Source organism: Mesoplodon densirostris, chromosome 3, assembly GCF_025265405.1.
Source record: "Mesoplodon densirostris isolate mMesDen1 chromosome 3, mMesDen1 primary haplotype, whole genome shotgun sequence".
Taxonomy (NCBI): Eukaryota; Metazoa; Chordata; class Mammalia; order Artiodactyla; family Ziphiidae; genus Mesoplodon; species Mesoplodon densirostris.
In genome coordinates, this window is record NC_082663.1 from 43504736 (window position 1) to 43531719 (window position 26984).

Here is a 26984-nt window from a genome sequence, read left to right on the forward strand (position 1 = left end):
CTGAGGTCATCAGGGTGTTAATTCTGGGGACGGCTGGTTAACACCAAACACCCTGATCGAACATATGACCATATACATGTCATATAATAAAGACCACATCCTCAGCTCAGAAAAAGAGCTAAAGACATTTCTAATAGAAAGCATACTGAATACTGTTCCTTCAGGGACTGAGGATGATCCTTCTTAGAGTGAGATATTTTCCTTACTGGAACAAAGTAGCCATGTCTGACTCCCATTTTCCTTTCTTAGCTAAATCCAGAAAGAAGGAAGGAAGGAAGAAAGGAAGGATAGGAGGGAGAGACAGGAAGGGAGGAAGGAAGGAGCAACTCAGAGATACTTCCATATGTCTAAAGTTGTAAAATCAAATGATAAGGGGAAGCACAATCAGGGCGCTGGAAAGAGCCAACCCTCCCTACCCCACCAGCCTCTGTACCCACCTGCCAAACTCCAGACAGGGGCACAATAAGTTACCCTCCACAAAGTGGGGAAGGAAAATCCAGGCAGGAGCTTATGAATAAATAAACTTCCATCCTATATCTCCACGTGCCCTTGGCTGATTAATCCTTACAAAATCCAAGGAGATGACTAGAAAGACACTTAGTTGGTGACCAACTTTTAGGTGACCAATTTTAACTCTCTGATTTAAGTCTTTAAAGAGCTTTCATTTGTGGATAGAAAAGCTAAGGTTGCTTCTGATGAAAACTAGAATCCTCGAAATCTCAGCTGAAACATTTGGAGTCTCTTCTTGTATACTATGTTCTGATGGCAACGAGGGCCCATTGTCCCCACCCGCTCTGTAGAATTACAACCCTCTCCCCTCAGCAATCCTAGCCAAGGAAAGCATGCCTGCAGATGAGTGATTACTCACTGTTCTCACTTGTGGTTTGTTGGGGGTTTTTTTTCCTAATACTCAACTTTGAAATTGGAAAGAAAGAAAAGAAAGGAAACCACATCCGTTGTGCTCTCGATATATAAATAAGAGCCAGTCAAGAACTGAAAACAGATTTTCACATTGATTGACGTGGGGACACCAGCCACAATGAGGAAGTCCTCTACCTTTCTGGCAGCCACTCTCTCAATGGTCATTTTTCTCCTTCTAATTCCTGAAGGTAAGACTGATTCTTGTCATTTCCATTATAGCAATTAAGCAAAATGGAGCAGACTCTTTGGCAGTATTAGCTAAGTGTACTAAGAGGAGATTTTTTTCTCACAAGCCTTAACATTCTTTCTTGGATTCTACATATATCTTTATTTTAGAAAGAAAAACATCCTTCTTTCTTCTTTACAATTCCTTTACAAAAGATAATAGAACCCCCAGTGCTGCCAACTAGTGGCTTGAAAACTGCCAAAAAGGACACTGTAAAAACAAGTAAACAAACGAACAAAAAGTTCTTAAGTTAGGAAAACAAATAGGACCTTTCAGGGAAGGAATAGTGATGCCTCAGCCTTTCTTGCTGCAGAAAATGCATAGATAGCTTTAATGACAAAATCGACTATACTGCAATAATAAATAAATAAATATTTTTTTTAAAACCTGACCTAGACACACCCCAAGATTCAGGAATGATTCGAATATTTATCATCATTTCTCTAGGTTAGTGTGTCCTTGGGAATACATTAAGACATTAGGAGCATCCTCGCATTGACTCTTTGGAAGTGCTATAGTGTTTTGTATGAAGCTTATTCTTTGATGTACTAAGTAGTAACCAATCTGCCTGGTTTTGTGTGAGTTGCACACGCATCAGTTTGAAATGCTGTAAAAGTCATGGGATTATCACTAGAAGGGTAATAGCCCCTGGGTAGCTCTAGGCGTTCCTTAAAAACTTTCTAGGCAGTGAAAAGCACTCTGGGGCTAGGCTGAACTGTGCTGACAAGTGTGGAGCAGCCATGGGTTTTCCCCACATTCTGACAGCTTTTGGAGATGGAAGTGCTGGGCAGGGGCTGATGCAACAACCTATCTTACCAAAAATTCCCAAGGAAGTTCTCTGGTTTATCTTGCATCTAAAAGTTTTAGAAATAATAAGGTTGCAGGGCATTAGAAACAAAAGGGTGGGCAGAGTACAATAAGTATGGCATAGCACAACTATGTTCAGGCATGTTAAATCCTCCACAACAGTGAAAACAGAGCAGATTTTTAAAATCCAGTCTTATCTTTTCTTCAAAGGAAACAACAAAAGAAACTTACTCTTTGTTTCCTGTGGTCAGAGAGAGCAATGTGGGTCCCTAAAAGGAACAGACACAGCAAAGCAAGACTTGATGCTCTGGACGGGAGGTCTCAATCCTTCTACACGTTAGAATCCTCTGGAGGGTTTGAAACAATGCTGATATCCCAGCCCCAGTGATTTTAATTTATTGTGATTCTGGGTGGGAACCAAGAATTGCTAGTTTTAAAACTTCTCACCTGCTCTAAATCCTATTTCCGAATCCTAGGTTGTGGGATATGGGAACTTTTTCTGAGGTGGTATGTGTGCTCACCAAACACAGGACTCTGCATAATGAAGTATTATACTGAGTTTATGATTTCTGCAGCCCAGACGGCCCAAAGATGCATCTTTGAAATCCATCTATTTGTGATACACCCCAGGAAAATTGAGATGTAGGTGAAGTTCTCTTGGTTTCTCTAAGTTCCTTATCCTTTCACTTCTAGAGTCTAGGACTTCCCCTGCCGAACTCCCTTCTGGAAACGAGAGCCCTTCTGGACACCCACTTCCCCTTCCCCCACTCTCATCATTTACACCTCATTGTAAATCTGGCAATGAGTTAGCTTTAATAATGGAGTAACAGGCACTGTGCCCTACTGAAGGAAACCTGAGTCCCAGCCAATGGTCAGGAGAAATGTTTGGGGAGAATCCAAGAACATCTGGTGTAGGAAGGTGGTGCTGAGAGTATATCACATGGGCACAAGATCCTCTCAACCAACAAGTATGGTTTGCTTCGTGCTTTGGTCTCACTGTTCGGTAATAGTGAATCTCTACTCTTGTTCTATCACCGAAGAAATTTGACTAAGGCAGAATTCTCTCCCTATAGCATCTTCTCTCCTCTCTTCATTGGAAAAGGGCTTAGATTAAACCATGTGGTTCAGTCTGGAGCTTGAAGGGGAGCTTCAGGTGCAAAAGATATTATTCTCTCAATTTATGAATGAGCAGAGTGCAAATTTCAATAAGCAAAAGTCTCACAATGACCAAAGAACTCAAGGGTAGGGTCACAGCTAAAAGGTACTAATACCAGTCTGTAAGCTGTGGGGTTTTGCAAGGGCTTGGGGCAAAAAGGGTGGTTTTCAAGCTTCTAAAAGCCACTCTGCTTCCCCAAATTAATACTTAGCCAGAAAGGGAGAGGTGTGGGAGAGCACTCAAGGTTGTCATCATCACCGGCGGTTCCTGTGCACCTGTTACTGGTATAAACCCACGCACAGTTGCCTGCCTTTGCAAGCCCTGAGGCCTGAGGTCAGCAGCTGTGACAGATTTCCAGCCTGATAATCCCTGGAACGGCCAACGGCATGGTTTCTGTGGATGAAAGAGCAGGACCTTCTCAGAAAGTCCAACAGGAATGGGATTTACATTCAGATATCTGAAATCCACATGAAGATGGGGAGGATGCTCTCATCTCCCCTCCTGTCTAAGTGGGAAATGCATGTCTAGTCTTAGAAACATGGCTTTAGGTAGAACTCTTTGGAGGGGTCACTGATATGACCTGTCTTTTTCTTTTTAACAGATCTCTGTGTAAAAATTATTGGAGGAAATCAAGTGACTCCTCATTCGAGACCCTACATGGTGCTACTTCAAGGGAAAAGTATCTGTGCCGGGGCTTTGATTGCAAAAGACTGGGTATTGACTGCAGCTCACTGTAACCTGTAAGTGCTTGGGTTTAAAAAACATTTTGGAGATATTCTAACTTGGGGGAATATTAATGAAGAGAGTGAATACCACTAAAGCCACAAGATCTTTACATCACTTACATCTTTGACAACTTGCTTTACCCCAAAAGGGAGTTGAGCCCAGACTCAGCGCCAAAGAATCAGACCAGTGAGGAAGCAGCATCCAGAGCTTTCGGAAGATCTCCCCTAGAGCCACCCGGCTCAGGTGCTGCAAGTCTTTGCTTCTGATCTTGACTTCATCATGGTGCAGAAGGGTGAAAATTTCAGTGTCCCCTCAGGGGCCTGAGCACCACTGTCAAGTAGAGAAAGCTTCTTTTGAATGTCTTCCTGTTTTTCTTATGAACTTCTCAGGCCTTCAGCCGTCTCTTAACCACCGTCAACCACTGCCTTCAAACCTCTTCCAGGGCTGGTCTTTTCTCCGCTCCCTAAATCAAGCCTCTAAACCTGGGCTGTCTATTATGATAGCCACTATCATGTTGGCTATGTAAATTACCTATGGCTATATATATTTACATTTACATTAATTAAAGTTAAATCAAATTACAAATTTAGGTCCTCGGTCTCACTGGCCACATTTCGAGTCCTCAGTAGCCTACACGGGGCTCCATGTTGGACAGTGCAGATTTATAGAATATTTCATCATCAAAGTATAGTCTACTGAAAGCACTGTTCTAATGTCTTAAGTGAGACTAATATCAGCTGTGTAATGGAAAAACAGCAATGTGAATATATGGTTGGTGTAGTTTATACACTAAGCTGTGAGTGATAATGACCTTCATCATTAATGCATCAGAGAGTATGTTGATTTTATTAACCAAAATGAACCTTTAGCATGGAGTAATAAAAGGAAAGAATGCGGGCCTCCCTGGTGGCGCAGTGGTTAAGAGTCCGCCTGCCGATGCAGGGGATACGGGTTCGTGCCCCGGTCTGGGAGGATCCCATATGCCGCGGAGCGGCTGGGCCCGTGAGCCATGGCCGCTGGGCCTGCGCATCCGGAGCCTGTGCTCCTCAACGGGAGAGGCCACAACAGTGAGAGGCCCACATACCGCAAAAAAGAAAAAAAAAAAAAAAAGGAAAGAATGCTGGGACCCTCCTGCAGACCACCATCCCCTCAAACACACACTCAATGCCATGCAAATAGGGTCTTCCACTAAGCAATCTATCTCTGAAAGTTTTCTCATTTAAGTCTGCTGTTCTCTTACAAAGATTTCTTCAGTGCATTAGTCTACAACTGTCGAGTGTCTTTTGCTTTTGTCTCTAGACTACTGAGACCTCTGTTTTCCAGTCATCTGCAACCTGATTCTCTATTACAACTAAAGGAAGGTTGAGAGGACAGCAGTAAAACCCCAACAAAAATCCCCAGACTTGGCTTAGCTGCCATGGAATTCTCTTATCCTTAGTTTTTCAATGAAACTAGTTTAGCTTGTTATAAATAAGCTGCAGGTGATCATGATGATAATGATAATGATAAATTCATAAACAATTCACTTTTTATTCTTTAAAGTACACATTTTTTCTGAGCCACAAGCAAGTATTTTCACAGCAAGCATATTTACAAATGGGACAATGAAACTGATCAGCACATAATATGCTCAGCTTCTGATTTAAAGAGTAAACCAAATTAACGATGTTGTGTCTGTTTTCAGGAACAGAAGATCCCAGATCGTTCTTGGGGCTCACTCAATAACCAAGAAAGAGCCTGAAAAACAGATCATGTTCGTTAAGAAAGAGTTTCCCTATCCATGCTATGACCAGGACACGCATGAGGGTGATCTTAAACTTCTAAAGGTATGGACTTTTGATTATACTTTTGATTGACTTAAGTCATAGAAGCTCCTACAGTCTGGCCACCTATATGGAAACCTTTCTCAGTACCCCAATAACTACAGACTGTAGCTGCATAAGGGGGTGGGGGGGTCCCTGAGGGTTGGGCTAGAATTTAAATAAAAATGTGAAATTTTTTTAAATTCATTTTTATTGGATGAAATTCTTAATTATCTCATTCTGTTCACTTTTTGCTTGTCTTCCAACAGCTGAACAAAAAAGCAACAATTAATAAACACGTGGCTATTCTTCCTCTCCCTAAATTGGGGGATGATGTGAAACCAGAAACTATGTGTCGAGTTGCAGGGTGGGGTATGTTTCACAATAATTCACCTCGGTCTGATATTTTGAGAGAGGTCAATGTCACTGTCATAGACAGAAAAATCTGCAACGATCAAAGGCACTATAATTATAACCCTGTGATTGGACTGAATATGATTTGTGCCGGAAGCCTCCAAGGTGGAAGAGACTCTTGCAGTGTAAGTAAAATAAGATCCCAAACTCTAGCTGTTGGGTTAAGTCATGCAGATGTAGAGAACATGAAGTCACTCTTTGCCTTGTCATGACATTGGATTCTACAGCGTCCTAGTGCTTTTAAAAAGAAGTTTGATAAAACTCCAGTCAAATTAATTAATGTTCTCAGCTCAGGTGAGTTGTTCATCATAAACCATGCTAGTGCCTGTGTTGAATTACTACATCTTCTTGATTTTATATCAAAAACCACTAAGAAGCTATTTTTTCTCATTTTTCATATTAACATATATAGATCTAAGCTGAAAATATATATAACACTGAGGAGAGCTGAAGTCAGGGTTCTTCTAGGGCCTTCAGTACGTTTTCCCCATCTGAGCACCCCCCCCCAAAATTCCTCTGCCATTTAACCAGGTAAGTCTGAAATACCTGCATTCCCAAGACAGACTGAAGATCTCCGGGGTAAACCCCATAGCTTCCTAGCACTGAGCTCAGCCCCCGGAAACAACTTCCAAGCATGATCCATTCCAAAGCACACACAAGCCTCCCTACCATATGCCCTGAGAAGGGCTGGGACTGGGCCCTGCTTGAAGATAGGAGTAGAAGAACCCTTGACATAGATTTAAGCTCTGAGCACTGGTTTGTCACTTCTCACTTCACTGGGATGGAGCTGAGCCCTCAGAGCCTTGCATTTGCAGAACTCTGTGTACAAGCCTCAACAGCCCTTCATCCGGCACCACCCATCCTCCCTAAAGCCGGAAACAGCCAATCTGGTCTCTAGACCTTAAATACATTTAAATACGCTGATTCTAAAGTTCCTTGAGAGAATACAAGGTCACATATTGGGTGGCTCAGGCACAAGAATAAAGCATGATTTACAACTAACTGCAGCCTCCCTCTTAGTGGAACCAGGCAGTTCCAAAGTGTTATCACTGACTTCCGGGAGCATCCATCTAGCATCAGATGCTCAAAGGAGACTCGGGAGGAAAAGCAAAGAATAATGTAAATTCCACGAGAGCAGTACTTTTTGTCTATTTTGTTCACTGATTTAATCCTAGTGTCTAGAAGACTACATGGCACATGGTAGATGCTCCATAAATGTTGACTAAATGAACGATGTTTGCTAGAGAAGAATGGTGTTTGTGGGAGTTTGAAGGAATTGACCTCCAAGGTCTAATTTTAATGTTCATTGATACTATATAGGGTGATAGACTGGCAGATTAATAACACAAGTTTTAAAATGTAATTTTCTGTTCAATGATTACTGTATTGATGAGTTGAATTTTATTTTGAGTCTTTCACATTCCATACGCTCTTTAGAGATACTGTTGTATAACTTATTTCATTAAATGTTTCTTTCTCATTAAAAAAAAAAAGGAGACTCGACGTAGCAATTTCTGTCTATTTGAGAAGGGGAAGGAAAAGGTTGCTTCGGTTTCATTCCTTTGGGAAGACAATTATCTGCTGGAGGAACTAGAAAACATGGCTTTTATTCTTTGCCTCAGTGGCCAATCTGCATTTGACTATTTTATCCCTTGAGTTATTAAACATTTTGAGAAAATGACAAACAGGAGAGTTTCTAAAGCAGAGAATTTGTCTCAAAGTTAGTGGATTACACAAACAATAATACAAGTTTCATTTCAATTTTCACTGCTTCATAAACAAATCGAGAAAATCAATTTAAACATATTATTGAATATTCCCAAACATTTTGGGTTTTTAAGCACTAATTGTCAAGTAAGTCAAGGTTGGTCTTAACTTCACCTTAAGTGCTCCACATTAAATGGAATTTCTTCCATTCTGCTAGTGGTCATATTTGACGCTGGTCTTCATCATTCCTCTTGTTTTCCCCCAGGGAGATTCTGGAAGCCCTTTGATATGTGAAGGCATTTTCAGAGGCACCACTTCCTTTGGCCTTCCTGGGAAATGCGGAGACCCTCGAGGACCTGGTATCTACACTCTTCTCTCAAAGAAACACCTCAGCTGGATAGCTAAGACTATGAAACATGCAGTTTAGATAACCGTATTTCATTTCATTTGCTGTTACTTCTTTTTCTAAAATTTTTATTAGAGTATAGTTGATTTACAATGATGTATTAGTTTCAGGTATACAGCAAAGTGAATCAGTTATTCATATACATATATTCACTCCTTTTTTTTAGATTCTTTTCCCATATAGGCCATTACAGAGTATTGAGTAGAGTTCCCTGTACTATACAGCAGATTCTTATTAGTTATCTGTTTTATATATAGTAGTGTGTGTACGTCAGTCCCAATCTCCCAATTTATCCCTCCCGCCCCTTATCCCCTGGTAACCATAAATTTGTTTTCTACATCCATGACTCTACTTCTGTTTTGTCAATAAGTTCACTTGTACCCTTTTTTTTTAAGATTCCACATATAAGCGATATCATATGATATTTGTCTTTCCGTGTCTGACTTACTTCACTCAGTACAACAATCTCTAGGTCCATCCATGTTGCTGCACATAGCATTATTTTGTTCCTTTTTATGGCTGAGTAATATTCCATTCTATATATGTACCACATCTTCTTTATCCATTCCTCTGTTGATGGACATTTAGGTTGCTTCCATGTCCTGGCTATTGTAAGCAGTGCTGCAATGAACATTGAGGTGCATGTATCTTTCTGATTTATGGTTTTCTCTGGGTATATGCCCACTGTTGTCATGTCTTAATTTTATCATAAATAAAATCAACTTGTATCACTGTACTTGTTGCTCTCCTATAACGTTGGCAGGCAAATCTCCACCAACAAAGTGAACCAGAGTAATATAGAGACCTTGTGAAGAATGCAAAGGAGAGATCAGGGACCAGTGTCACCTGTGTCATCCATGTGACAAGTGACATGCAAACTTGGCTTGAATTAGTCACTTCACTGATTCAGTGGGGCCCAGCAGGAGGGACACTAAGGTCAGTCTGTCTAGTAACAAGTACAGTGAAGGGCTCAGCAATTCTGCAAGAAACAGAAACAGCCAGTCTGGAGCGTTTGGATTAAAAGGAAATGTTTGCCCTTCAAAGGCCATTGTTCCACATCAACACCTGCTATTCAGATTTATAAGTAAGAACCTGAGTCGGTGGGAGAAGTAGAAACAGAAAATGCCTTACAGTATTTTCCAAAGGCAGGTGAGAAACAGAAATTAAAATTCTAGGGGATATTAATGAGGCACTTAGCTAGCCAAAAAAGGATACAAGGAAAGTCAGCCTCCTTTCTCAGTAGTTTGGATTTAAGCCTTGGATTATCTAGGTGATTTCTTGGTTCCCCTTGTCCTTGAGTCTGGGTAGGTCTAATCAACATGGTGGTTACAGTGACTGCCATCTCATACTAGGGAGTGAGTGTTGAATCGTGGCCTGATATTTTCCTTTGGGAAAAAACTCAAGATATTTATTCAGTGTATTGAACTTAGTGGATAGTCATCAGCCCAGTAGCCACTTCAAGATGAGATTATGTGAACAGATTCCTTTGATTTTCATCAGTTCCTTTTGGAATATAAATCTTATATTTGTGTGCATGTATACATACATAAACATATACATACACACACACACACACAGTATATCCAAACTAAGAACATACAGCAACACTAAGAGACAGCTTCTTAAAACAAATGAGAAAAATAGCCTAAAGACTGACCAAAATACTGGTCCTTTGGTTTTCAACCATGGCTGCCCACTAGACTTACCAGGCTCTTTAAAATGACCAATGCTCCGGTCTCACCCTTAGAAATTTTTATTTAATTTGATGAGAACCAAGACAAAGTATTCTTTTTATAAGCTCCCCAATGATTTTAGTATGCAGCTGGGGATGAGAACCCCTATATTAGAAAGTGAAGTCTCATGCTGATATCTAAAAGAGATGCTCTAAGAGGATATTTTAGATGCCTGCTATAATCCCTAATTAGGATTTTAATAGCAATAAGAGGATGGATGGAGTATTCCCTACTGGCAACATTTATTACAGATTTTGAAGTCCACTTAAAAAGAGTTGTATGAAACCCTTGTTCATTGCTGGTAGAAGTGTAAATTGGTAGAACTTCTTAGGAAAAGTGGCAGTGTCTATTAAAACTGAATGAACACATATGCTATGTCCTAACAATTCTACTCCTGGGTATATACCAAACAGAAATGAGGGCTTTTTTTTCCACCAAATACGTGTTTGAGGATGTCTGTAGCAACTTTATTTTTTTATTTTTTATTTTTTTGCGGTACATGGGCCTCTCACTGTTGTGGCCTCTCCCACTGTGGAGCACAGGCTCTGGACGCGCAGGCTCAGCGGCCATGGCTCACAGGCCCAGCCGCTCCGCGGCACGTGGGATCCTCCCAGACCGGGGCACGAGCCCGTGTCCCCTGCATCAGCAGGCAGACTCTCAACCACTGCGCCACCAGGGAAGCCCACAGCTTTATTCTTAAAAGTCAAAGCTGAAAATAACTCAAATATCCATTCATAATAAAATGGATAAACAATTGTTGTATATACAATGGAATATTACACAGCAGTGAAAAAGACCAAACTACATGCCTGTGTCATGCATGAATGCAACAATATGAATTACTCTTACAAATATAAGGTTGAGTAAAAGAAACCAGACCAAAAAAAAAAAAGAAAGAATATTTATGGTATGATTACATTTATCTGAAGGTTGGCATAAGGCAAAACTAATTCATGGTGACCAAGGTCAGAATAATGGAGGGGTATTGACTGAGTGGACACAAAGTAGTCTTTGGGGGTGAAAGAAATGTTCACATCTTGATCTGGATGATTTATTCATATGATCTTGATCTTATTCATAAATTAAACACTCACTGAGCTGTACACTTAGATTTATGTGCTTTATATGACTTATTAGTCAATAAAAATTTTATATTACAGAATTTTTGTAGCAGAGGCTTCTGTTTTGTGTATTATCTGTAAGTTCATTTTTTTCTTTACTGAAACCATATTCCAGACTTCCACCAAAACTAACAGTAGTAAAAGATATATTGCTATTTTTCTTAAATGAGAGCCTAGTTAACACACCAATATTAATTGAGAGAAGTGATCTTTGGTCATGTCATAGTGCCGTGAGATTGTTAAGATAGAAGTAACCACATCAGAATGGTGGGGGACACTGGAAGTGGCCTCACCATTTTGCTCCTTTCCCTGCTAAACTTTTTCTTATAGTTTATACCTGGCTAAATAAGAAGATCAAATGAAACCCATTATCTTAAAGAAGAAGAGTGTGTATTGCAGGAATGTAGCATATTTGCAGCTTTTGGTGACCTAAAATTTTATAAGGTAAAAATTACTAGCACTACCAAGCAGATTATCTGAGTTTAGAAACAGGGAAAAGAACAGAATGTATGGCAACTTGTCAGGAGAGTCCTAACACCCCTTGTATTTATTATTCCACTTTTCAATTATCAAGGCTTTTATTTGGTTTTTTTTTTTTGAGGAGGGGTATTAAGGGAGTGTGTATGTATTGGTAAAAACCATTTATGACAAAGCAAATAAATTAATCAACATATGTTAGCTGACACATGAAAACATTCCAAAGGACACTAAAAAATATAACATCTTGACACTAAAAAGCACATCATCTTGTTTGAGCCTCATGACACACCATGGAGAAGGCAAGGCCAATATTCCTCAACTCCTCAATCGAATTGTCCGGAAGAAATAAGCATGTTAAAACTTAAATAAACAAAGATTCACATAGTAATAAAAGATTTTTTAAAAACAACCAGAATAGTTATATTAACACAAAGTAGGTGATACAGACTGATGCCAAGAGTTAAAGCCAGGTAACATCATTTCAAAACACTTCCTGGAGAGGTCAGGACTCATGTGAAGGTGCAAAGCTAAAGAAGAGAGAAGCAGGAATTCCAGACTAGAAAGAAGAGGTGTAACAAAAGCATAAGGCAGGAAATCACAAGACTTAGCCCAGGGTTAACACAGGAGGGAGTGAGGATTAATGTTAAAAAGATAGAACAGTGGCCTGATCAAGCTTGAAGAAGCCTTAGCAGTTATCAAATCCAAATTCCTATTCTTGCAAATGTTGTGACATACCCAAGGTCACCCAGTAAGTTTATGGCAGAGCCATAACTGGTACAGGTCCCCACCTTCATGTTCTGGGCTCAGGACTCCGAGATGGAGGCCTAGGGGGTTAGGTAATGGGAGTCATTGAGAGTTTATGAGTAGGGGATGGGAGGACCAGCACGATGATTTTAGAAATGTAACCTAGCAGTAACGTGGAGACCCATGAAGAATAAAGACAGGAAGCCAGTTAGAAGGCAATTACCACAAATTGGTCATCAGGTATGCAGGACATTACTAGGGTAAAACAAAAAACAGAGAACAAGGGGTAAACTGAATAAACAGGAGGCTCCCTGAGTAATGGGAGGACCAGGATAAGGATGACACCATGATAAGAGAAAAGGGAGTCCCACAGAAGTCCTCTTTTTGAGAAGAAATAATATGCATGCTTAACCTAGAGTAGCACTTTAATCAAATGTTTTTCAAGTGAATAAGTTGTGTTTTTAATGTATTGAGTTTGAGCTAAAGACAAAAACGTATCTCAGAAAAGAAATATCCAGAGACAGACAGAAGTATGAGGCTGGAGCTTGGGAGAAAAGTTGAGTGACAAAGAAGCATTTAGAAATCTTTGCTGTAGATATTCTTGTGATTATAGCAGTGAAAATGCACCTCTAACGAGGAAAAGACAGAGAGAGAAGAAGAAGAAGAAGAAGAGGGGAGGAGGAGGAGGAAATCAGAGAGAGAAGCATAGAGTCAAAGACAGTGTCTGGGAAATGCAATGGAATGAAGCAGAGTAAATAAAGTAACCTGAGAAGGAAGGTCAGGAGAACAGGCATTCACCTCAGGAAAAGCACGTCATCTTGTCTGAGCCTCTTGACAACACCATGGAGAAGGCAAGGCCAACATCATTATTCTCACACAGAAACGAGGAAGCTGAAGCTGAGAGGGGCTGGGTGACTAGCAGTAATTCCATACACAGGCTGTGCCATCAGCTGCGGCAGAAAAAACCCGGGTCTGGTCTGGACTCAAAGCCAGGTGCAGCACTCTGCCTCGGTGGCCTGTGGGAATAAAGACAGACTGCTCACGTTCCACGTGTCAAGGGCTGTTGCTGAGGACTGGGAAGCAACCTAAGCTGTGTCCAGATACCCCATACAGGATAAAGGGCTCCTCCAAACCCCTGCCACGTTCAGAGCTGGCGCTCCCACTGCGCCTTTGCCATGGAAAACACCAGTCAGGGAGGACTCTGGGTAACACCTTAAAGTGGCTAAGGTTTTGCTTTACTGTTGCCCTTCAGGGCTCTTCCTCCTTGTTTTGGTTCCCTAAGGCTGCTGTAATACATTACCACAAACTGCACGGCTAAAGACAACGGAAATTTATACTCTCACAGACCAGAAGTCCAAAATCAAGGATTTGGCAAGCAGGGAAGATTCTGTTTCCTGCCTCTTCTAGTTTCTGGCAGTTGTTGGTCATCCCCAAATTGTAGCCACATCACTCTAATCGCTGCTTCTGTGGGCACATCATCTCTGATTCTGTGGTCACACCATCTCTGATTCTGTGTGTCTGTTCTCCTATGTGTGCCTCTTATAAGGACACTTGCCATTACATTTAGGGCCCATCTGGATAATCCAGAATGATCTCATCTCAAAATCTTCAACTTAATTACATCTGCAAAGACCCTTTCACCAAATAAAGTCACACTCACAGGTTTCTGGCATTTCACGTGGATAGCTTTGAGGGGACCAGTTTTTAGCTCACCACACCCCTCATGCCTTATACCATTATTAGTTCTATCTTCCCTAACCCACCAATACCCAGGAATTATCATGGCTGTGCTCCTACCACACACTCCATCCCACTTCTTATCCTTCCCTGAAAGTCATCCTTTTGGGATCTTGGTTTCAAGAAACGAATCAAATAAACTGATGCAGCTTAATGGAAAAGGACCCAAAAATCTGTCTCACAAAACATACATGAGTCTTTCATATGGAATTCTGAAGACAATACCCTCTTTCTATTATCTATCTGATCATTTCTCAAAGAACACTCTGTGGAACAATAGTTTTATACGAGGTTGATAGGTATTAAAAATGAAAAGAGTCTTTAATGTTCACATTAATTTGGAAGCTCCAAGTTAAGAAAATTATACAAGATTCCTTATTTCAAAACTGCTATATGCATTAGAAATATTTGGTAGAAGAGGCTATAATAGGCAGCATTTCTGAAACTTATTTCACCAGAATCCTTTTCACTTGAACATCTCAAACTACTAGGGTTCCTTGGAAAATACTTTGCAAAACCTATCCTAATCCAACAGTAACTTTCACGATCAAAAACTTTAGGCCAAAATACACAAAGCTGACTCCATGAAAGAAAGCTGGGACTGGGAAGATGAGAGGAAAAAAGAGGTTGGATATGTTTTTGAGTGGGTAGGTATTTGGGGGCACAACTAAAATCAAATGAGGTGGGTGGCCACCCCCTCATAGGAGGAGTACTGCTTACAACTCAATTGAGAGCTGGAATTTCAGAAATAATCTTGTTCTCTGACACAAGATTCTCAACAGCAAGGAGTGCAGATACACTATTCCACTCCCAAAGGAGACATTTCTTAGATACTTGGGGCTTTTTCCATCTAAACACATAACTCCCAATGCTCTCCTTCATGCATACACACACGCACACGCACATACACATACACACGTGCACAGACACACCACCAAGGAGACATGGGATTGGCCCTAGGCATGTTGGTGCATTAAAAATGTTTAAATTTATAGATATAATGCCATCTTCTTATTTTACAGATGAAGAAAAAATTTAAGAATATCGAACAATTTGTTCAAGGTCACACAGCTGATTAATGGCAGAGCCAGAACTAGAATCCAATTCAATGCTTTAACTGTTTACCACGCTCCAAATCCAACGCAAAGAAGAATCTCTTTTTCTAATGAAGGCCAGTATCCATTAGTTTTTAAAAATTAAAAATTTTTTAATTTGAGCCATATAAATGAAAAGCAACTTAATTTAGTAAGGAAAATATAGATCATTATACCAATGCTTTAAAATTAAACCTAAAAAAGAAAAATCTATTCAATAAATATAATCAGTGATAAATATTCTTTCATCCTTTATTATGGTGTGTTAAGATGAAGAGGAAGGAAGAAGAGAAAGTGGAAAAAGGAATAACAGGGAAAAAATCCCAAATGTTTTATAGAGCAGGCTTTGAAAAATATCTTGACTTAAAAAGTGGATAGCTGCTTCTAGAACTTGTTAGGAATATGGCATTTGGATGGAAACAAAAACATTCTTGAAATACATTTTTCACATTAGTGACAATCTTAGTTTACTAGATAGTGGGAAATGCCACCTTATCTCAGATGAAAGTCCTCTTTTAGGATTTACATCCTCACATGCCAAGAGTACTGTCACTGAAAACATTCAACGTTTGGTTTTCTTTATGCAGCTACATCCATAAATGAAACCACATACTGACGTATGTGCAACGGACTGATGAAACCCAGTCAAAGGCCAGATCTCACTTATAGACTAGAAAGTTACCTACCACTGTTTCAAACCTTGGAAATTACAACTCTCGGGGGGTGGATAGGAGGGGGAATTATAAGGTATCTTTCTTCTGTAGTCAGGTGGGTGAGACCTCTTTAACTAAAATTCTCCCCCAGAGAATTATGACTGTGGGTAACAGGGTGAGACTTACTAAGGGCATGACCACAATCTAGAACAGCATTTTTCCAGCTTTATGACCACAACTCATTGTCAAAACTACATTTTATGCAGTGACCCCATACATAGACAATGAAAATGTACTGATAACTATGACAAAAGTTATTCACAAAATAATACCTACTTTTCCATTTTTCCATTCTATACCATTCTATTTCTTTTTTTTTTTCAGTGCTGATCTTGACTCACAATGGAAACATTGACAGACAGTAAAAACACATAGAAGCTGAAGACCTCAGCAGCCCCATGCCATGTGGCAGTGCCCCCTGAAGCATGTTCACCGAGCAAGAACCTCAAGATTCTCCCATACAAAGATTTCCCAGATGAATTTGGGAAACCGAGAATGCTGTAACTCCTCTTGGAGATTCCCAATACACATAATGTATCAAAGGCTTTGAGACATTCTTAGGAAAGAAAAACTGTTCTTGTTTAACCCAGAATTTCCAAATTTATCTGACCACATGATGTGTGTTTGTAAAACAATCTTCCTGCTAAACACTTTGGGGAAATCTTGTACACAGCAGAAACTACTGAGTTAGAGGTGAAAGTTAGTGTCTAAAAGTTCAAAATTAACTGCATCTTCTCCAGCCAAAAGCATTTTAAAGGAAGGAGAAAAGGTTAAATGTACCTTTGGAGAGCTATCTAATATCAATGAAAAAGAATTCACAAGTCATTAAAACTAGAAAAGTATAACTTATTAAGGACAGAGAAACAAAAACGCACTAAGTACATTCCTTATTCTAAGCATCAGCAAATGCTTCAAGTATCTATCAGTACTCCCACCTAGCTGCCTGAAGGACCTATCTAGCTGCTGGAATTATAATTTTGTAAAGAACTGGGTTTTGAGGCTTGATTTTAAGTGTTTCTCTAAACTAAAAAGGTCTGGTGAATTGTGATAAAATATTTGCAAAGGACCAGCTCATGCTTCTCCTACATTTGTGCTGGTACTGAAGTGGCTCTGTCAAGAGCTGCCTGTACTTTTTTTTTTAACGTTTTTATTGGAGTATAATTGCTTTACAATGACATGTTAGTTTCTGCTTTATAACAAAGTGAATCAGCTATACATACACATGTATCCCCATATCTCTTCCCTCTTGCATCTCCCTCCCTCCCACACTCCCTATCCCACCCCTCTAGGTGGTCACAAAGCACCGAGCTGATCTCCCTGTGCTATGCGGCTGCTTCCCACTAGCTAACAATTTTACATTTGGTAGTGTTTTTATGTCCATGCCATTCTCTCACTTTTTCCCAGCTTACCCTTCCCCCTCCCCGTGTCCTCAAGTCCATTCTCTAGTAGGTCTGCGTCTTTATTCCTGACCTGCCCCTAGGTTCTTCATAACCATCTTTTTTTTTTAAAGATTCCATATATATGTGTTAGCATACGGTATTTGTTTTACTCTATCTGACTTACTTCACTCTGTATGACAGTCTCTAGGTCCATCCACCTCACTACAAATAACTCAATTTCATTTCTTTTTATGGCTGAGTAATACTCCATTGTATATATGTGCCACATCTTCTTTATCCATTCAACTGTCAATGGACACTTAAGTTGCTTCCATGTCCTGGCTATTGTAAATAGAGCTGCAATGAACATTGTGGTACATAATTCTTTTTGAATTATGGTTTTCTCAGGGTATATGTCCAGTAGTGGGATTGCTGGGTTGTATGGTAGTTCTATTTTTAATTTTTTAAGGAACCTACATACTGTTCTCCATAGTGGCTGTACCATGCCTGTATTTTTATTCACCAAGTCACACAGTATAACAGCTGAAGGATATATAGTCATTTTGAGGCTAACCTGAGCTCCAGCCAGCCTGACCAGCAGAATCAGGAAGTCTTTCTGTTAAGGGTATTTTGTTGTGGCCAATAACATTCTCAGACTCTCCAAAGAGAGTCATGGTATTATCACTACCTAATATTGTATATATTTGGTTTTTGCCTGTCTGCTCCCACAAAAGTGTGAGCTCTATGAGGGCAAGGATATTGTCTGTCTGGTTCACCTGTGTATTCCCAGTGCCACAAAAAGTGCCTGGCACATAGTAGATGCTAAATAAATAAATGTTGAATAAATAACTTTCAGGGATGAACAGAAGACAAGTTGAGAGGCAAGAGGAAGAAGATAGAATATGTAATCAGAGGTCTACAAGAGACTGGATGCCAGTGCTCTTCCTTCATCAGCCAACACTTCTGTCTCCCTATTTCCCTCAGCCCCCTTTAACATTTCAGACTGCACCAAAGAGCATTTAAGGTTCTTGAGGACAAGGCCCGGCTCTTGTTCTCCATCATGGGGTTTTGTTCTCAAGAAGTAACCAGTAAACATTTACAGAACTACACCGAGAAAGAACAGCAGCCTGCCTTGAAAGGGCAGAGGCTCCCCAGGGTCTCACAGTCTGGAGTGGTCTCCCCACATAGAAAAATGTCTCACCCTTTTCATACTTCCTTATCTCCCACACATTTCAGCTCTGCTGGTTCTTCTGCAAAATAGGGTAAGATGAGTTATAATGATAACTCCAGAGTTCGGAAACACATTTTGAAAACTGTCCACAATCATCACTGCATACACGAATGCAAGAAGACATGACAGTTATAAGTGACGCACAGTCAAATTCAGAAACACTCACACCAGAGGTGTGGTGGGTGTAGGGCTTTTTCCTCTGATAAAATATATACTTCAAAGAACCAGAAGGAGAAAATCTTCCATTCATGGATTTTTCCACCAGTAGCAGCTCACTTTGCAATAGATACATAGAATTTTACTTACCTATTTACTTACCAAAAAACCCACGTGACCTGGCCAGAGCAGGACAGGACCACACAGTCACATCATTCTTAGGAGACCCTTGGCCAGTTGCGATCTCCTTTGTCTTAGGTAGCCAGATTAGGGAACAAATCTGTAATAATGACCCCCAAAATATAGAATTATGGCAATTTCTGATTCATTGAACGCATTTTAAACTGACTCTAGTCAGTATGCTCTGTCCACATCTATCCTCCAATCCATACATGGGGTTAGGGTATTAGAGGAATTATGTTAGTTCTAGGAAAGTTTATCCCAAGGCAACAAAAGGCTAAATATACAAATAGGCTTAGGCACAATGAACCTATGAATTGAAGTGGACTATGATCATTGTCCAGGAATAGTCAGACTACTCTCAAGTTTCTCAGTCAAAGCAGTGCTGAGAAAGAAGGGAAATGAAAAAAAAAAAAGGATACACAAGTTAAATTAACTTTCAACTCACAGATGAAGAAGGTTTTACAAAAAGAAACTCTTAAGAACTGAAATTCCTGTGGACTTAGCAGGTAAAGAGAGGTGTGTTTGGGTCCTATGCTCTAGCATAAGTTATTTCACAAGATTCTAGAAGATCAGAATGAAGGTAAACTCCCTGAGAGACGTTTACCTGTGAGTTTGTGCTTGGGGTCTGGATGCTCTGCCCAGTATTTATGTCCAGGATATGTAAGTGTCCATCTTTCATTCCTCCTCCAACAGCGAGGATTTCAGACTGCCAGGGACACCAATCCATGGCCTTTAAAGTTCCAAATAATCACACAGGCAGGTCAGCTTTGGAGAAGGTGAACTCATGAATGAGCTGCACACATATAAGCAGAAGTTCCAGAGCTCTGTCCCCATGGCAGATCTCCAGGACCTCTGATCCAAAGGCAAGAGCTACTTTACTCTCCAGAGATTACTTCTCAGGGAATAGAAATCACATATTGGTGCCTTTTTCAAATTTAGATAACAATTGCAAATATTTTAAACATAGAAAAACCACACAATAATATGTTTGAAAAGCTTCATTCAACACATCCTCTGGGGCAAAAATGTGCTGCTGGAAGAGTTGACATGTGCCCCTAGCATCTGGTTATAAAATACAGTCTTCCTCTGGTTTGTCTACCTGCGTCCTTAGGTTCTAGGTGAGAGAGGGACTAGAAAAGAATGGAGAGCTATACATGCTTGCTCACAACACAAGAAAATCTCATGTATTTCAAATCTTATTACATTTTAGAAAATAAAATTGCCTTTTCTTTAGTTATAAATTGTTATTGTTAATTCTGAGAAACAGAATTTAATATTATAAATTTATATTGATAACTGAAATGATTAGTAACAGTAACTTTAAAAAACATTTTAACAAATATTTCAGTTATATTTACCTGTATATCCTTATCAATCATCCTGGCAACTATTCTCATTTTTACATATTATCTTCTATATGTAAAAGTATTTTATAAAGTACTAAGCATGATGTATATATTATTTTATTTTTCTGTTGTTTTCACTTATTATACGGCTTTCCAAGTTTAACGTATTTTTCATAGTTATCATTTTTAGTAATCCCACAATATTCCATCATGTTATTATACTCTAATTAATGTTTGTTCTAATGCTGGACTCAGGTTGATTTTTTATCTTATTTTGGTTTGGTTTGCATTGGCTTGGGTTGAGTTTTTTGGAAAGAAGTGGATTTGGGGGTACTGTGTTTTTGTTGTTTGTTTTTATAAAGAATACTTTAATAGGGTTCAAGATGGCGGAGTAGAAGGATGTGCACTCACTCCCTCTTGCGAGAGCACTGGAATCACAACTAACTGATGAACAGTCATTGATAGGAAGACACTGGAACTCACCAAAAATATATCCCACATCCAAAGACAAAGGAGAAACCACAATGAGATGGTACAAGGGGCACAATCACAGTAAAATCAAATCCCATAGCTGCTGGGGGTGGGGCGGTGACTCACAAACTGCAGAACACCTATACCACAGAAGTCAACCCACTGGAGTGAAGGTTCTGAGCCCCACGTCAGGCTTCTGAACCTGCGAGTCTGGCAACGGGAGGAGGAATTCCTGGAGAATCAGACTTTGAAGGCTAGTGGGATTTGATTGAAGGACTTTGACAGGACTGGGGGACACAGAGACTCCACTCTTGGAGGGCACACACTAAGTAGTGTGCACATCAGGACCCAGGGGAAGGAGCAGGGACCCCATAGGAGATTGAACCAGACCTACCTACGAGTGCTAGAGGTTCTCCTGTAGAGGCAGGGGGTGGCTGTGTCTCACCATGGGGACAGGGACACTGGCAGCAGAAGTTCTGGGAAGTACTCCTTGGCATGAGCCCTCCCAGAGTCCGCCATTAGCCCCACCCAAGAGCCAGGTAGGCTCCAGTGTTGGGTTGCCTCAGGCCAACAACCATCAGGGAGGGAACCCAGCCCCACCCATCAGCAGACAAGTGTATTAAAGTTTTACTGAGCTCTGCCCACCAGAGCAACACCCAGCTCTACCCACCCCATTCCCTCCCATCAGGAAGCTTGCACAAGCCACTTAGATAGCCTCATCCACCAGAAGGCAGACAGCAGAAGCAAGAAAAACTACAATTATGCAGCTTGTGGAACAAAACCACATTCACAGAAAGACAGCCAAAATGAAAAGGCAGAGGATTACGTACCAGATGAAGGAACAAGATAAAACCCCAGAAAAACAACTAAATGAAGTAGAGATAGGCAACCAGAAAAAAATTTTCAGAATAATGATAGTGAAGATGGTCCAGGACCTCGGAAAAAGAATGGAGGCAAAGATCGAGAAGATTCAAGAAATGTTTAACAAAGACCCAGAAGAATTAAAGAACAAACACCTATAAGAATTAAAGAACAAACAAACAGAGATGAACAATACAATAACTGAAATGAAAAATACACTACAAGGAATCAATAGCAGAATAACTGAGACAGAAGAACCTATAAGTGACCTGGAAGACAGAATGGTGGTATTCACTGCTGTGGAACAGAATACAGAGAAAAGAATGAAAAGAAATGAAGACAGCCTAAGAGATCTCTGGGACAACATTAAATGCAACAACATTTGCATTATAGGGGTTGCAGAAAGAGAAGAGAGAGAGAAAGACCCAAGAAAATATTTGAAGAGATTATAGTGGGAAATTCCCTAACATGGGAAAGGAAATAGCCACCCAAGTCCAGGAAGCACAGAGAGTCCCGTACAGGATAAATCCAAGGAGAAACATGCTGAGACACATAGTAATCAAACTGGTAAAACTTAAAGACAAAGAAAAATTATTGAAAGCAACAAGGGAAAAATGACAAATAACATACAAGGGAACTCCCATAAGGTTAACAGCTGATTTCTCAGTAGAAACTCTACAAGTCAGAAGGGAGTGGCACATGGCATGATACATTTAAAGTGTTGAAAGTGAATAACCTACAACCAAGATTACTCTACCCATCAAGGAACTCATTCATATTCAACAGAGAAATCAAAAGCTTTACGAACAAGCAAAAGCTAAGAGAATACAGCACCACCAAACCAGCTCTACAACAAATGCTAAAGGAACTTCTCTAAGTGGGAAACACAAGAGAAGAAAAGGACCTACAAAAACAAACCCATAACAATTAAGAAAATGGTAATAGGAACATACATATCAATAATTACCTTAAACGTGAATGGATTAAATGCTCCAACCAAAAGGTACAGGCTTGCTGAATGGGTACAAAAACAACACCCATATATATGCTGTCTACAAGAGACCCACTTCAGACCTAGGGTCACATACAGACTGAAAGTGAGGGGATGGAAGAAGATATTCCATGCAAATGGAAATCAAAAGAAAGCTGGAGTAGCAATACTCATATCAAATAAAATAGACGTTAAAATAAAGAATGTTACAAGAGAAAAGGAAGGACACTACATAATGATCAAGGGATCAATCCAAGAAGAAAATATAACAATTATAGATATATATGCACCCAACATAGGAGCACCTCAATACATAAGGCAATTGCTAACATCTATAAAAGAGGAAATCGACAGTAACACAATAATACTGGGGGACTTTAACACCTCACTTACACCAATGGACAGATCACCCAGACAGAAAATTAATAAGGAAACACAAGCTTTAAATGACACAATAGACCAGATAGATTTAATTCATATTTATAGGATGTTCCATCCAAAAAGAGCAGATTACACTTTCTTCTCAAGTGCACACAGAACATTCTCCAGCATAGATCACATCTTGAGTCACAAATTAAGCCTCAGTAAATTTAAGAAAATTGAAATCATATCAAGCATCTTTTCCAACCACAATGCTATGAGACTAGAAATCAATTCAGGGAAAAAAACGTAAAAAACACAAACACATGAAAGCTAAACTATACATTACTAAAAAAGCAAAAGATCACTGAAGAACAAAGAGGAAATCAAAAAATACCTAGAGACAAATTACAATGAAAATACAACAATCCAAAACCTATGGGATGCAGCAAAAACTGTTATAAGAGAGAAGTTTATAGCAATACAAGTACACCTCAAGAAACAAGAAAAATCTCAAATAAACAATCTAACCTTACACCTAAGGGAACTAGAGTAAGAAGAACAAACAAAACCCAAAGTTAGTAGAAGGAAAGAAATCATAAAGATCAGAGCAGAAATAAATGAAATAGAAACAAAGAAAACAATAGCAAAGATCAATAAAACTAAAAGATGGTTCTTTGAGAAGATAAACAAAACTGATAAACCTTTAGCCAGACTCATCAAGAAAAAGAGGGAGAGGACTCAAATAACAAAAATTAGAAATGAAAAAGGAGAAGTTACAATGGACACCGCAGAATACAAAGCATCATAAGAGACTACTACAAGCAACACTATGCCAATAAAATGGACAACCTGGAAGAAAAGGACAAATTCCCAGAAAGGTATAGCCTTCCAAGACTGAACCAGGAAGAAACAGAAAATATAAACAGACCAATCACAAGTAATGAAATTGAAACTGTGATTAAAAACCTTCCAACAAACAAAAGTCCAGGACAGATGGCTTCACAGGTGAATTCTATCAAACATTTAGAGAAGAACTAACACCCATCCTTCGCAAACTCTTCCAAAAAATTGCAGGGGAAGGAACACTCCCAAACTCATTCTATGAGGCCACCATCACCCTGATACCAAAACCAGACAAAAATACTACAAAAAATGAAAATTACAGACCAATATCACTGATGAGTATAGATTCAAAAATCCTCAATAAAATACTAGCAAACAGAATCCAACAACACATTAAAAGGATCATACACCACGATCAAGTGGGATTTATCCCAGCGATGCAAGGATTCTTCAATATATGCAAATCAATCAATGTGGTACACCATATTAACAAACCGAAGAATAAAAACCATATGCTCATCTCAATAGATGCATAAAAAGCTTTTGACAAAATTCAACACCCATTTATGATAAAAACTCTCCAGAAACTGGGCACAGAGGGAACCTACCTCAACATAATAAAGGCCATATATGACAAACCCACAGCAAACATCATTCTCAATGGTGAAAAACTGAAAGCATTTCCTCTAAGATCAGGAACAAGACAAGGTCATCCACTCTTGCCACTGTTATTCAGCATAGTTTTGGAAGTCCTAGCCACAGCAATCAGAGAAGAAAAGGAAATAAAAGGAATACAAATCAGAAAAGAAGAAGTAAATCTGTCACTGTTTGCAGATGCCATGATACTATACATAAAGAATCCTAAAGATGCTACCAGAAAATGACTAGAGCTAATCAATGAATTTGGTAAAGTAGCAGGATACAAAATTAATGCACAGAAATCTCTGGCATTCCTATACACTAATGATGAAATATCTGAAAGAGAAATTAAGGAAACACTCCCATTTACCATTGCAACAAAAAGAAGAAAATAACTAGGAATAAACCTACCTAAGGAGACAAAAGACCTGTATGCAGAAAACTATAAGACACTGATGAAAGAAATTAAAGATGATACAAACAGATGGAGAGATATACCATGCTCCTGGATTGGAAGAATCAATATTGTGAAAATGACTCTACTACCCAAAGCAATCTACAGATTCAATGCAATCCCTATGAAATTACCAGTGGCATTTTTTACAGAACTAGAACCAAAAAATCTTAAAATTTGTATGGAAAAAAAAATTTGTATGGAGGCACAAAAGACCCCGAATTGCCAAAGCAGTCTTGAGGGAAAAAAACGGAGCTGGAGATATCAGACTCCCTCATTTCAGACTATACTACAAAGCTACAGTCATCAAGACAATATGGTACTGGCACAAAAACAGATATATAGATAAATGGAACAGGATAGAAAGCCCAGAGATAAACCCACACACCTATGGTCAACTAAGCTATGACAAAGTTGGCAAGGATACACAATGGAGAAAAGACAGCCTCTTCAATAAGTGGTGCTGGGAAAACTGGACAGCTACATGTAAAGGAATGAAATTAGAACACTCCCTAACCCCATACACAAAAATAAACTCAAAATGGATTAGAGGCCTAAATGTAAGACAGGACACTATAAAACTCTTAGAGGAAAACATAGGAAGAACACTCTTTGACATAAATTACAGAAAGATCTTTTCTGATCCATGTCCTAGAGTAATGGAAATAAAAACAAAAATAAACAAATGGGACCTAATGAAACTTAAAAGCTTTTGAAAAGCAAAGGAAACTACAAACAAGATGAAAAGACAGCCCTCAGAATGGGAGAAAATATTTGCAAATGAATCAATGGACAAAGGATTAACCTCCAAAATATACAAAATGCTCATGCAGCTCAATATTTAAAAAACCAACAACCCAATCCCAAAATGGGCAGAAGACCTAAATAGACATTTTTCCAAAGAAGACATACAGATGGGCAAGAAGCACATGAAAAGCTGCTCAACATCACTAATCATTAGAGAAATGCAAATCAAAACTACGATGAGGTATCACCTCACACCAGTCAGAATAGCCATCATCAGAAAATCTACAGACAACAAATGCTGGACAGGGTGTGCAGGAAAGGGAACCCTCTTGCACTGTTGGTGGGAATGTAAATTGATACAGCCACCATGGAGAACAGTATGGACGTTCCTTAAAAAACTAAAAAAAGAACTACCATACGACCCAGCAATCCCACTACTGGGCATATACCCAGAGAAAACCATAATTCTAAAAGACACATGAACTCCAATGTTCATTGCAGCACTATTTACAATAGCCAGGTCATGGAAGCAACCTAAATGCCCATCGACAGATGAATGGATAAAGAAGATGTGGTACATATATAGAATGGAATATTACTCAGCCATAAAAAGGAACGAAACTGGGTCATTTGTAGAGAAGTGGATGGATCTAGAGACTGTCCTACAGAGTGAAGTAAGTCAGAAAGAGAAAAACAAATATCATATATTAACACATATATGCGGAACCTAGAAAAATGGTACAGATGAACCAGTTTGCAGGGCAGAAATAGAGACACAGATGTAGAGAACAAACGTATGGACACCAAGGGGGAAAAGTGGAGGTGGGGGGTGTGATGAATTGGGAGATTGGGATTGACATGTATACACTGATGTGTATAAAATTGATAACTAATAAGAAACTTCTGTATAAAAAATAAATAAAATTTAAAAATTAAAAAAACGAATACTATAATAAATACATTCTGGCATATGTCTTTTGTTTCTGATATACTATTTTTTTAGGTAAATTCCAAGTTTCAGAAGTGCTGATATAGGTTTCCAAATAGTTGTAACTTTTTATAACACCAGCATCAAATGAGTACATTAATCTCATCCTGAGTTTAAGCTTAATTGGAGTTAAAAATTAATCTCCCATCCCACATACCCTTTACCAACATCCTCCATCAATATGTAGAATCTCATTCTCCTCCCTTTGAATCTGGGAGGGCTTGTGACTGGCTTACAAACAATAGAATGCACCAACAGTGTCACTGCGTGACTTGTGGAATTAGTTATAAAAGGTGATGCCGCTTTCACCTTGTTCTCTGAAGCACTGGCCCTGTTGCCCTGAGCCACAAAGTCCAACTCTCTTAAGACTGCCATGTTGTGAGGAAGCCCAAACTGACCCAACGTGGAGAAGCTCTGAGACCACATGAAGAGGGAAAGATGACTAGCCAGCCAACAGCTGTGCCAGCTCCCAGCACTTTTAGCTTCAGTCACTGTCTGACTACAACCCCATGAGAGACCCTGAGCCAGAACTGCTGAGAAGAGCC

At 39.5% G+C, this 26984-nt stretch overlaps 2 protein-coding genes across 2 annotated transcripts in view; one reads left to right on the top strand and one right to left on the bottom strand.

The window, feature by feature from the left end:
- The first annotated feature begins 974 nt into the window (after positions 1–974).
- On the top strand, positions 975–8856 carry LOC132485204 (granzyme A-like). The gene is made up of 5 exons (XM_060091697.1): positions 975–1109; positions 3712–3850; positions 5521–5662; positions 5908–6177; positions 8025–8856. Exons 1-5 carry the CDS (start codon positions 1040–1042, stop codon positions 8184–8186), a joined length of 783 nt encoding a protein of 260 aa, XP_059947680.1. The 5' UTR covers positions 975–1039; the 3' UTR covers positions 8187–8856.
- Positions 8857–13158: 4302 nt separating this feature from the next.
- CDC20B (cell division cycle 20B) overlaps positions 13159–26984 on the bottom strand; it is a 68808-nt gene continuing 54982 nt past the window's right edge. Inside the window, exons 10-12 of the mRNA XM_060091698.1 lie at positions 19341–19466; positions 18716–18833; positions 13159–13259 (exon numbers count right to left, since the gene is read on the bottom strand). Of these exons, the coding sequence (XP_059947681.1) occupies positions 13159–13259; positions 18716–18833; positions 19341–19466 (345 nt within the window). The remainder of the gene's footprint in view (positions 13260–18715; positions 18834–19340; positions 19467–26984) is intronic.

Excerpts from the sequence above, each read along its gene's own strand:
- LOC132485204 (XM_060091697.1), top strand. The coding sequence starts at position 1,040 with ATGAGGAAGTCCTCTACCTTTCTGGCAGCCACTCTCTCAATGGTCATT. Across the intron at positions 1,110-3,711 it reads TCTCCTTCTAATTCCTGAAG|ATCTCTGTGTAAAAATTATT; the intron begins GTAAGACTGATT and ends TCTTTTTAACAG. Across the intron at positions 5,663-5,907 it reads GTGATCTTAAACTTCTAAAG|CTGAACAAAAAAGCAACAAT; the intron begins GTATGGACTTTT and ends GTCTTCCAACAG.